The 12,877-nt window shown below is 39.2% G+C and overlaps 1 protein-coding gene across 1 annotated transcript; it reads right to left on the minus strand.

Moving 5' to 3' along the window:
* Positions 1 to 2,426: 2,426 nt before the first annotated feature.
* LOC118363139 (homeobox protein engrailed-1-B) lies at positions 2,427 to 7,148 on the minus strand. Its single transcript, XM_035743834.2, has 2 exons — positions 6,363 to 7,148; positions 2,427 to 3,685 (listed from the first exon to the last, which is right to left on the minus strand). The coding sequence occupies exons 1-2, from the start codon at positions 6,862 to 6,864 to the stop codon at positions 3,366 to 3,368; spliced, it is 822 nt and encodes a 273-aa protein (XP_035599727.1). The 5' UTR covers positions 6,865 to 7,148; the 3' UTR covers positions 2,427 to 3,365.
* Between the last annotated feature and the right edge of the window lie 5,729 nt (positions 7,149 to 12,877).

Raw genomic sequence — 12,877 nt, forward strand, 5'->3', positions numbered from 1 at the left:
TACCATGTTCTATTACATTTTCTTTGCAAAATATCTACTAATATATACTTTTGTGAATGTGTGTCCTTTAGTGCTAACCTGGGAAAGTTAACTTTTTTTTGTTGTTTGGCGTATGTCTGATTAACGCAGTAACCTATTTGATAATCATTACACAAAGTTCAAATTTCAACATTTTAACATAGGAAGTTAACAAAGAAAATAACAAGCATCGCTGTCCTCGAATTTAAATGAACGTCTGGTTGGCCTAATGTAGCCTATAGGTTGTGCTATAAATAGAAATGACTTGTTTTGACTGCCCGGTCTGACCTATGGCTTGCCATGGGCTTTGAGACGCAGACACAAAGACCGGTGCTGCCTCGTCGGGCTATCCGGATATCTCGTATTGGCTATCTCAATGAGCAACATACTGGCATTGAAAACAACGCATGTCATGTCGCATGGTGCGCGGGGAGGCTTATCAAACGTAAACGTAGGTTACAGGCCGAATGGGAACCTAGTCCAAAAGAATCACGTAGGCTAGTGTAGGGCAAGAGTAGCCTATATAGCACCTAGATTGAATAGAAATACGTCCCTTTGTGCAGAAAGACTAATGAATGTGAGCTTTGAAACTGACAAGAGGGCACGGAAAAGGCGCCAACAATACAGTTGGAATCTGATTTCTGATTTTTTTTTATTCCGTAAATTTAACGATATGATTTTCTGACCAATAAAATGTCCCTTTCTTAGATCTTCTGCCTCTTTTGGCGTTCCTCCATACCGCCTGCGTGCTTAATCGAATCTTGTAAATGCCGAGAATAGTTTAATAAGTGAAATGAGATCCATTCTGGAAAAATAGCTACCATGTGTTAAGATGTCCGGTGACGGTGGCAGGGCAGGGAACTAGACAAAAGGACAACATAACTCTGACTCGAGAAAGCACCCAATAAACAGGCAATGAATAAATACACATAAGGCCAAGTTATGAGACAGTGTCCTATACAATACAGTGTGTGTGTGTGTGTGTGTGTGTGTGTGTGTGTGTGTGTGTGTGTGTGTGTGTGTGTGTGTGTGTGTGTGTGTGTGTGTGTGTGTGTGTGTGTGTGTGTGTGTGTGTGTGTGTGTGTGTGTGTGTGTGTGTGTGTGTAAGGGAGGGGACACTGACTTAACAAGAGCAGAATTGATGTTGTTTTGGCCGGAACGTCATTTTGATGGTTGCCATAATAATATCGCTTTACAACAAGGCCAAGTTTTGAGATAGTATCCTATACAATGCAATCATGTAATGCAGTGTGTGTGTGTGTGTGTGTGTGTGTGTGTGTGTGTGTGTGTGTGTGTGTGTGTGTGTGTGTGTGTGTGTGTGTGTGTGTGTGTGTGTGTGTGTGTGTGTGTGTGTGTGTGTGTGTGTGTGTGTGTGTGTGTGTGTGTGTGTCCGCCTGCTCATCCGTTGCATATAGCTTTAGATTTTTTTTCTTAAGCATTTTAACTCATATGGTGAATTCTTGCAACGTGTTGACTATTCACTTCAGAGGAACTTAATCTTCTGTTACATGTATGTTTATCTCTAAAAGCGTTTGATACTTTTGTAGTCATGTAGTCAAGTTAAAAAACCCTAAGCGTGTCGACTTTATTATCCTTATATATTTCATGAGGAGACTGAATGTGCTATTTAAAGCACTGCACAGAGATGTTGACTTTCTGAATTGAGCCACGCATTTTCTTGGAGAAGACACCAGCCACCAGTGGTGTAAAGTACTTAAGTAAAAATACTTTAAAGTACTACTCAAATAGTTTTTTTTTGGATCTGTGTACTTTAATTTACTATTTATATTTTTGACTACTTTTACATTTACTTCACAACATTCCATTCCAAAATAAAATAATGTACTTTTTACTCCATACATTTTCATTGACACCCAAATGTAGGACTTAGCAGGACAGGAAAATTGTCAAATTCACTTACTTATCAAGGGAGCATCCCTGATCATCCATACTGACTCTGATCCGAAGGACTCACTAAACACAAATGTTTCGTATGTAAATGTCTTGGAGTGTGGCCCTGGCTATCCGTAAATGAAAGAAAAAAGGAAAGTTGTGCCGTCTGGTTTGAAATGATTTATACTTTTACTTAAGTATATTTTAGCAATTACATTTACTTTTGTATAAAGGCATTTTGTATAAATGCATCTTTTTTAAAGTATTACAATTAGGTACTTTTTTCCACCACTGCCATTAAGAAACGTCATCACCATGTTTTATACTGTTAGCCGAAATGTAGACATACAGTGTGTCCCAATGATAAGAGCCGAGATAATGCTTGTACTCATAGCAATACAATATTATTGAATAAAGAACAATAACAATAGGCCTACTAATCGTAAAACTACTACTACTGTCGCCCCCCCCAATAAACGAATCATAAAAAATAACTTACATGAGTACACTGTGACCTTGACGGATATAGGCCTGCCTATAGGTTACATGGTTTCCGTGAGTGTGTAGGCTTTTTAAGGTAGGCTAGGCTGCACATAGATAGGCACGCCTGGACCTTCTGTCCTATTAAAACAAGCAATGTTTGTATAGCAAATGGCATAGCTCGTGGGAAATATATGCATGTCAACATTATCTGAATTAACTCACTAAAAAGGTACGCTGTAGTCTATGATGAAGAATATGTCTTAGATGTCAGAACACAATGTAAAAAGGTAGGTTTGTTTTGCATTACAAGAAATAATTGTGTCACTGAAGTTGTATATTTGTCCCGAAAGCTCAACAAAATACCCCATATTTGGTCATTGTCTCTTCGGTCTTTATTTAGACGACATAGTGTTAGTCCTGGGCCTTGAAAGCTAATAGTTATAATCGATTCACAAACTACGCTTTGTGTATAGAATTTCAATGAGGAATGAAGCTGTAGCACATTCTACATTTTTATTTTATTTCAGACTACATATTCTCTGAACATATTAAAATCTTTGGCTTGGCACGTCGGTTCAGAAACGCAGTCTGTAGAATTGTGAGAGATTGGGGAGAGGGGCGACAGAAATCACAAAAAAAATCTATGAGTCAGACACTTATACGAAAACAATGGCCAACAACATCATAAGAGAAAGAAAAGTTTAAATCTCCAGCAAGTAGGGATTGATACAGACATAACCTTACCTGAAATTAAATATATACAACGTCATATTGTTTTGGCTATATATAAACTTTAATAATGTTCATATTTTATATAATTATGTCCATATACTGTATCATAAACAGAAATCGGTTTTAAATAGCATCTGTCCCAGTCAAATCGTATTTACCTCTTTCGTTTTCAGTTCACAAAAGAGTTCAAGCACTCTGCTTCAGTTCAGCGTCTATTTTGCCCTGCACGAGGGGGGAATTTACTCGCTATCATCCTTCTCCTCTTGGACCGTGGTTGTGGAATGGTTGTACAGTCCTTGGGCCATGAGTTGGAGAGCCAGGCCGTTCTTGTAGCCATTCCCCTTTTTGATTTTTGCCCTCTTATTCTGAAACCAAATTTTTATTTGGGATTCATTGAGATTCAGTTCTGTGGCCAGTGACTGTCTCCGTTGTTCTGTTATGTAGCGATTTGCCTGAAACTCGGACTTAAGTCTCTGCAGTTGTTCAGCCGTAAACGCGGTTCTGGGTCGCTTGTCTTCTTTCTCATTTTTCTTCTTTTTCAATTTCCGTGTCCTTGGGCCTGATGTAGAAACAACAGTGAAACGAACACGTAAATATCAGTTAGTCCTAGGCCCAACAAACATGAATTTACACATGACTAAAACAATGGAGTATTGCAATGTAATAAATATTGTTCATGGCTAAATGTGTGTTTGCAGTCATTGCGACCATTTTACCCCAGGCGCAAGGTTCAAACAAGGCTAAATGATGAACAGTTGTATTGACATAATTTATTCATTTGAATATTCATAATTTCATAAATGCAGTAACACATATCTTCCAATTACATAATACACAACCAAAAACATATAAGCAACGTCAAAACGAAATAAAATGTAGGCCTAGCGGTGTGACAGACCGTTATCCTCGTTTGCGTGCCTATTTTTGTACGCATATGTTTTGGCCTAGGCTATATGTGGTCTAAGAGTTTCATAGTTTCCTATTGGTAATACCAATAATAACAATATAATATCAAACTACATGCCTATACTTACTAACAGACTATTGTTGATTTGCATGCCTTTTTTTCTGTAGGCCTACCCTGCAGACCGGTGCAAGCAAGAGAACACACAGTATGGTGTTCGTCCTCCTTAGCACAAGTAGACCTTGCCCCAGCTCAGCCACTATTCCTCCGTCAGTTAACGAGCTCATTCCATCAACGTGTGTAATAAAAACTCGGTGCCATAATATGTCAAAGTAAACAAACTAAGGCAACATATTTGGTTATTTACTATTTCATGCTACTATTTCTATGCTTAGACCTAGATTGCAATAGGTCTGTCTAAAACGCCATTGCAACTGGAACGTAAAGGCTACTGTTTTGCAAGCTGGTATTGAGATACTTGGCTTATTCTATCCACAGCCATGCAGCGTGCACATGATTACATCTGAGAGGTTCATAATGTAGCATATACACGGGGCTAATATCGCGATGAAGAAGATACATGGATATAGGCTAATTAATAATTTATATTTTTATGCCCACTTTCTGCAAACGTGTTACCTAACAGCTATAAAGGCCTACTATTCATCCATTCGATTGACTTCTCCAAAAACGCAGACAACACAACAAAATGTAGACTGTCATTTCAGGGAACAAAACTATTTCTATAGGCTAAAAAACACAATTAGGTCGTATATTGCAAAAACAAGCTGCGGAATCCAATTCAGTCAGTGCATTGTAGGATACGGTTTAAATCAGTTTGATACTGTATTGTGTGAAACTCAACTATATGCTTCTACTGCTATCATAAACACAAAGGCTAGGCTATATATAGCCTTATTCTTTTTAATTGGCGGGATATTTTTATTGGACATTTTCATCCGCGTTATGGACTGTAGCCCTACGTCATCTTGATCTTTGTCATTGTCAAAATAGCTTAACACGTAACGACATGGGGTCACGTTTACCTGCAGATATAGGCTATTTTTTGAATACAATAATAGTAACAGTAATAGGACTACAATAGCAAGCACATACACAGGCTAGGCCAGGGCCTACTTGCCGAAAAGATAACCTAGGCTATTTGATTAGCTAAAACAATGATATAGTCTGTCGGGTTAATTCCATTTTCGTAGTACTACATTGTTTTACCAGATTTCATTCCCGAAAGATATCGAAACCAATAGGCCGAGTGTTTTTCTCCCAATTCATATAGCCTAGGCCTAAATCTTATAGCTTAATCAGTCAATCAATCACTTTAGTCAATCAATACATATTTTCTGAATTCTGAATCTCATGTCAAATTCAGAAAGACTGTGGAAAAAAAACTCCCAAACATATTGACAAGGCAGTCTATACAAACCCTGATTTACACCATAGGCTCAACAATATGCTCGTCAGGTGAAAAGAAAGTCAGCTATTGTGGCCGAATCGAAGGACATAATGGTTGGATTATGTAGATAATATAGACTAAACTATTTGATTAAGCAGTTTGGGTGATTTGGAGACGGCCTTTACATCGAAGGCTTGCCTAACAGTTAACAGTCAGTATAGGTATCTGGTGTGAAGTAAAACAAGATCGTAAAACAAAACGACGACAGTTAAAGTGGACGGTTCGGTGTCCACTCCTTTCAAGTTTGTCTTGTCCATGCAAAACTTTTCAATGAGTTTTACATAAACAATGTGATAACATGGAGGACAGGTTTTCGCCATTGCTTTGGTTTGAGGAGAATAATACAAATTAGGGAGGAGAATCAAATTGCAGCCCGGTTGGTCTTCCTAACATGCTCTGCCAAGTCTTATTAATACATCGTTTTTAAATGCTCTCACCAAAACAAAGTGGCAAATGTGTGTGTTTGTTTGTGTTACTGTTACTGTTACTGTTACTGTTAGAGAGATTATGGCAAATACTATAGGCATATGCCTCGTCTAGCCTACATTGATAATCCAGGGCTATCATCATTTGTTGTTTTGGCTGGTGTTGTTATTATTATTTGTATGTTTCTTCATTTAGCCTATCGTGCGTGACGCTCACGAACTGAATACATTTACAAGGAAGCGACGCGAGAGAGAAAGAGAGAGGGGGGGGTGACAGAGAGAGAGAGAGAGAGAGAGAGAGAGAGAGAGAGAGAGAGAGATGTTTACGATGTTCAAATTGACCTACAGGCTAGGCCTACTCCAAACATAACCAAAATAACGGACTTTCACATTTCAGACTTGCAGGGGTAAAATTATTCGGAAACTAGCGCCATACCAGATGATGGTCGATCCGAATATCTCGTGCAGTAAACCCACGCAGGCCATAACATCGGCGTAGATTCTTTAGCGGGTGGAGATCCTCCATTACTGGCATTCACAACCACTATTGACGCGGTGTCTCCATATCTTGTTGTGGTAGTCCCATTCCCTTCACCTTGTTTTGTCGAGCTCTGTTTCGAAGACGGCGAGGACGACGACGAAGAAGTACTGTCACTACTGCAGTTGGAATCCTGGCAAAGGCTGCTCGCGTGAGATGGCCTGATTACCAAGGGGTTGACGTTTTCTCTGCCGGAGGTCTGCGCCCGCTCCCGACTCCCAAGCTCCTTCTTGCAGCCGAAGTCTGGCCGCAGAATATTGTCAATAAAAAAGTTTGTCGTTCTATGTACCTGCTGTGCTGCCTGGTGGGGCAACATTGGAGGAGATGGTAGATTCGGGGAGAGGGACACGCTCTCTCCCTCAGTCGAATCACGGCTGTTCTGATCAATTCGCTCTTCCATAACTGGTACACTTTTGGCTGGAGCGCAAACTCTCCACGCCAAACTCCACTTGTTGCTCAATGCCGTATCCGAATAATAGCAAACAAAAAAAGATATCTGACTATATTATGAAAGAAGCCTATATCAAATACTTTTGATATATGTGACAATGTTCTACACTGTAGACATGTTAGCCTACTAAAGCGATCCAAGTGTCACAATAGCCCTGCGCTACCACGAATGACTACACATCGCGCGCAGCAGCGTCGTCGCTAGCTTTCTCTAATGTATGTCGGCGCGATCTTTCTAAACTCTCCTAAAACCCGTTATCCCTCTCACACACTTTTTTTCTCACACCAACCGGAAGCACGTGAGTGCCAACACACGTGCAATAGACCAATCACTTGTGCAGATCCGCGCTGTCAGAAGTGACGACGTCCAATCGAATTTTACGAATCTCAGCAAATAAATAATTGATGGTTTTTAGGCACAAAACAAGGGGTCTCAGCGGTGCGCTTTTCTTCCATACCAAATGACCGTGCTCATCACCGATAGGGGAAAACATCGTAGGGACATTGGGCTTGTACAGAAATATTATTGGCTACCTATACATTTAGGCCACAAATGGTTCCCGTTAATTTGTCTATCGACTTGATTTGCCATCCACTCTCTTACCACTGAAAGGTGACATGTGTATGTTTTTCTTAAGTCCTCTTCCTCCACATTTTCCTATATATATCGTCCGATACAATTGACATGCAGTATGACATTTTTCCCTCTCTACTGTTTTTCCTGTTTTGTATCTAAAATAATGGGTGTGTCAAATTGGCAACCCATGTCTTAAATGACTCTCATCTCGGCTACAAAACCCCTATGATATTTGTATAATTACGCATGCGTAATTTCTGCTTTCCAAATGGACAAATCACTTGATAAACGCTTGTAATCATCCTCACCTGTGCATAGCCTGACTTTGACCGGTCACGTGCTTGTAGGTATAGGCTATATTTACATTGCTATAAAGAAACAGGGGGACAAGTTGAGTTAGGTTAGTTGACGGAGGTGGTAGGGGGTGATGGAGGTGGTCTGTTTGAGCGTTTGTATCAGACATATAATAAGAAGTATTAGGCCTAATGGTGACGTGTTCATGTAAAATATCTCTAATCAGGCTAATCATTCATAAACCCATTCCAAGGTGGCCTGTGTCGTAAAATTGAAAATGGTTTATGTTCATTCTCATTTTTATTAAGTTTAAACAGACACACAATTTGCATTTCTATAGGCATATATCTGTGTCACTGTCGTCTATAGGCTACACCACAGGTGCAGTTGGGTGCGGGTAGAGAGTCTAATTAAAATTCACTACAAATCCAACATTACAATCCCAGATTGAAACATAGATATAGCAGCAAACAAAACAAAACGAAATAAACACACATTGGAGACATAGGCCTTTTATGTTTGTTCATTGAGAACCTCATATTTTCTTTTGCAACAAGACGCTCGAGCTTCTTTGTTGTGTGACAACTTTTGTCCATGCTTAGGGATACAATAAAAAAATGACACATAAATAAGAGTAATTAGTCACGAAATAATGTATTCTGCTCAAAACTATAGGACTGGTTCACATTCAACATGCTAGTATTGAAATCTTTATCCCAAAAGCTATAGCGTTAGTGTGGGTAGTTAATTAAATTATAATTGGGACACTATCAATATGCTATTTAGCCAAGTAGCCATTGTGGAGACGCAGTCCCTTTTCAGGCGGTAAATGAGGACTCCGGTTCTTATCTTGCCCACAAAGAGACGCCTTGAGAGGGACCGCAAAATATAATTTATAGCTTTTAATTACTCTTCATTCCGCCTGATCAGCTTGGCGTTCATCACAGTAGAGTGAATAAAAGCCGGTCAAAAGCACTGTCACTATTCCCTGGCAAGGCGCTTAATCAAAGTAAGCAGGGCAATATTATGCGCTCAAGAGGACCGCGCGTAATTTCCAAGGTGCTGATAAAGCCGGTTGAATAATGCGGCGAGTCTTCTGAGACACCATTTACAGAAATGACTTTATTGACGGCTTAACGTTGGTAATTCATTTTACCCTTCATGTATTGGACCTGGATTTGTTGCAGTAATAGGATGATAAATGCACTGACGGCCTGCAGCTTGTATTATTGAATATGGTGGGCTAGAGTGCAACACAGACACACACACACACACACACACACACACACACACACACACACACACACACACACACACACACACACACACACACACACACACACACACACACACACACACACACACACACACACACACACACACACACACACACACACACACACACACACACACTTCTTCCTTCACTAACGTTAGCTGAAAAGCCCCCAGATAATTCCTAAACGAATGCTCCGACACTTTCTATTTAAGTTTGAGGCCATGGTCGAATTGCTTTCATTTTCGATAGCTTTACTATTTTGCAAAAAAACAACAGACTGGAATAATACATTTTTTTTGTTGGGGTTGTGAGACTTGTAGGTGTGTGGTGGAATGAAACCGCTGGCTGGATGCGTAAATGACCATCAGGACAAATACAGCCCACATGAATAGAAACTTTCAAGGATATGACCTCAATATACATTTGTCTCTTGCATCCCAGTCTAAGATAACTTGTGGTTTCGTACAATTGAATGTAAATGGAGTGGAGTCAGCTACACAATAACAATTAGGCAACGAAAGGTCAACCTGCACCTTGTCCCAAAGCAGTCAGAGCAGGAACACTCAGAGCACGTCAGCGCACAGCACTTGTAAAAATCCAATGATCGTTGTGGGCATTGATCAGTGATTTGGGCTATCGGATGAAGTTGCAAAGACAGTTGAAAAACATTGGTTTATTCGGCTATTTGTGGAATCTCAAAACACTACCATTTAATGTCTATCTCATAAATGAGTCGAATAAACAAACAAAACATGTCTGGGCAATAATTTACAGAATTCACTCCCGAATGAATTGTAAAACCTTTTGATGAAGGACGTTGTCTGTTAAATTACATTTGGTCGTATTTTGACATTATAATGTCTTGCGAGTAATAATCATAAACCCAGGCTACTGGCAACAGCAAGATCAGTTTGTATTATTTCCTAAAGCAAAGGTGTATCTGCAACCAGAAGAACAGAGCACAATGGCATGAAAAGCATTCTTTCATTTGAACAAAATATCAAACTTGGTAAAAAAAATAATGAAATTGGTAGCCTAACTATCATAAAGCGAAAGCGAATGAATAACGGTACTGTCTCTTTGCATCTTGAACTCTTTTTCCTGTGGAAAGGATGACCCTGGTTAGCCGTTGAAGCATTTGCAATGCTTATCTTTTTAGTACAGAGAAATATGCAAGTCACCATAAAGCAATTGGCCTACTGCGAAATAACTATAAAATCAACTTTATTTCTTGAATACATTTGCATTCAAAGAATATATCATATAAACTAACGTGATATTGTATTATTTTATAGGCCTAGTTTATTATATACAATTATAATATGTTAGTATTACATTTCATGTGATCTAATCCATATGTCATATAATATTATACGATAATGTATTTTCTTATACTACATTAGCTATAGCCTACACATTTTAGATTAAAAAGTATTGTGTAGATTGATAATCAAAATGCTAAAACTGAAATGCTTATCTCAAAAGCTAGTGTACTTTAATTAAGGGAATATCCATAATAAATTATCAATATGCTATTGAGCTAAATAAATAACCATTGTGAATTGTAATTATTCACGACCGTTGCTTCATATACAGCAGGCCTAAATTAGCTGTTCAGAAGCAGGCCCATTGCGATTGTGTGTTGCCTATATCTTGGCTAGCTTTGAACAATATTTACATTCGGCTATATCCAACCATTTTATTGCCAAAAAAGTACATGCATTTTAAATGATTCAATTGTATACTACTTGTAATTATGAAATAAAGTCAACTCTTAAGGAAACGCTTCGTCTGCTAGGCTTACTGATATGTAGCGTTTAGGCCCATATAGGCCTAGGTGTATTTCATGTAGATATTATCACGTTTCAGATCGGTTACACGTTGTTTCTTCTATTCTAGAGATTCGAACTGGTGTTGAAAAGTGTTCTGCCATCTCGGATAGGCTACAGGGCGCGATACAGTGCGAGACATTGAGATACAATACCGGAATTGTGCTGTCCTCCAGTGGCCGCTTCAAGAAATTGGCTTTTTTCGTTCCCGGTGAACCCATTCCAGTCACGTTCAACTATTCATAGTAATGATGATGCGAATATAAAAACCATTAACGGTGTCACCGTCGAAATTACCTGTAAATCATGTACTGCATGTTGAAATACGTTACTAGGTCATGTGTGGACCTAAGCCTACATTTTCCCCTTCATATAATGGACGGATTTTTATAAAAGTTTGAGGTTATTTTTGTTTAGTTAGAATAGATGGATGTGAATGTTATACAGTTCAAGATCTATATATTTTCTTGTGCAAACAGTTTCTCTTATCAATGGTCAAGTTGGACTTTTGGACTGTAATTGGAAATGATTATTATTAGTTATGCATCAACATCGTTGTCTTTATAGTCGTCACTGGTTTTTGGCCGACACACAGCTACAGGCAAGTCTTCGCAATTTACCAATTACATTAATATAACAAACTTGGGCGACATCTTGTGGTCATTCTTGTAATTGGGCTCCTCTTATGTACAGAAGGGAGGAATGAAGGAGGGATAGGACGGAGGGAGGAAGTAAGGAATCGAGAATAAATTCAAACAGGGATTTTCTAGTCATGTCCAGTAGATGGCAGACAATCGCTAATAAGTGTTAATCAGTTCTGTAGCACGCTCCCAGTTGAACGTTTTTTGCGGTGGTAACATAGCCATATACCACAAGCAAACGTAAGATGCAAACAAGCATGTAAACTATCAAGGGAGTAAGCATTATTAAGCATAGCTGTAAGTTGCTGTACATAAAATAACATTGCTGTACATAAAGTATGTGTGAGACACATTCATTTCACAATGGAACTAAATACTTCCTATTGATGAGCAAGCATGCCCCATGACAGGCTCTCAATCCCTCCTATTGTAGTTATTAACCTATTAGCCAGCAGAGCAGTATTGACAATTAGGCTACGAATAAAGACATCAGAGCATCCCAAATGGTTCCCTATGCACTATGTAGTGCATTACTTTTGACAAGAGCCCATACGGGATAGGGTGCTATTTGGGACACAGCCATAATCAATCATTTACAGGGATATTCCAAAGATAAGATGGAATTTGTCATCAAGTCATGCAGATTGAATGATACCCTCTCCCTGCACCATAACCACTGTCTTCCTCTAATGCTCTTCTCAATGATGACCTTTATTTCTATTTCATGCCATGCCAATGTTGAATAAATGTACATTGTGTCAATAGACAGGACGACTGTAGAGCCTTGAGTTGAACATGCAGGGCTACTGGAGAAATGCAATGAACATCCACACCACAGGAGGCTGTTGCGGGGAGGACAGCTCATAATAATGGCTGAAAACGAGTGAATGGAATGGTATCAAACACATGGAAACCATGTGTTTGATAAGTTCGATACCATTCCATCTATACTGTTCCAGCCACTACTATTAGGCCGTCCTCCCTAATTAAGTTACCACCAGCCGGCTGTGATGCATACAATCACTATCATTTGGGTTATATTACTGTCAGATTTCATTTAAATGATCTGTCTGGATTTTCTGTTGAAGATGTCTACACAGACATACATAATTGTAAAAAATACATCCTATTCAAAACCTCTCTTAGCCAAGGTTGTCACAGCCAAGGTTTTTACACATCCCACTATCATCCACCTCTGATAGTCTCGCCACACTCTTGAAATGCAAGCAGTATGCACACAATCCCACATCTCAGCCCTCAGACATTTATATTCCAGAGAGGTAGAGATGTTTGCATACTAAACGGGAATTATCATTCTGTTCTCTCTCTCTCTCATTCTCTCACTC

The sequence above is a fragment of the Oncorhynchus keta genome, chromosome 30 (genome assembly GCF_023373465.1).
Source record: "Oncorhynchus keta strain PuntledgeMale-10-30-2019 chromosome 30, Oket_V2, whole genome shotgun sequence".
Lineage (NCBI taxonomy): Eukaryota > Metazoa > Chordata > Actinopteri > Salmoniformes > Salmonidae > Oncorhynchus > Oncorhynchus keta.

What these genes read in the sequence shown, in the direction of transcription:
- LOC118363139 (XM_035743834.2), bottom strand. Translation starts at nt 6,864, where the DNA reads ATGGAAGAGCGAATTGATCAGAACAGCCGTGATTCGACTGAGGGAGAG. An exon ending in TTCGGATCGACCATCATCTG is followed by an intron (nt 3,686 to 6,362) that starts GTATGGCGCTAG and finishes TTTCTACATCAG; the next exon opens with GCCCAAGGACACGGAAATTG.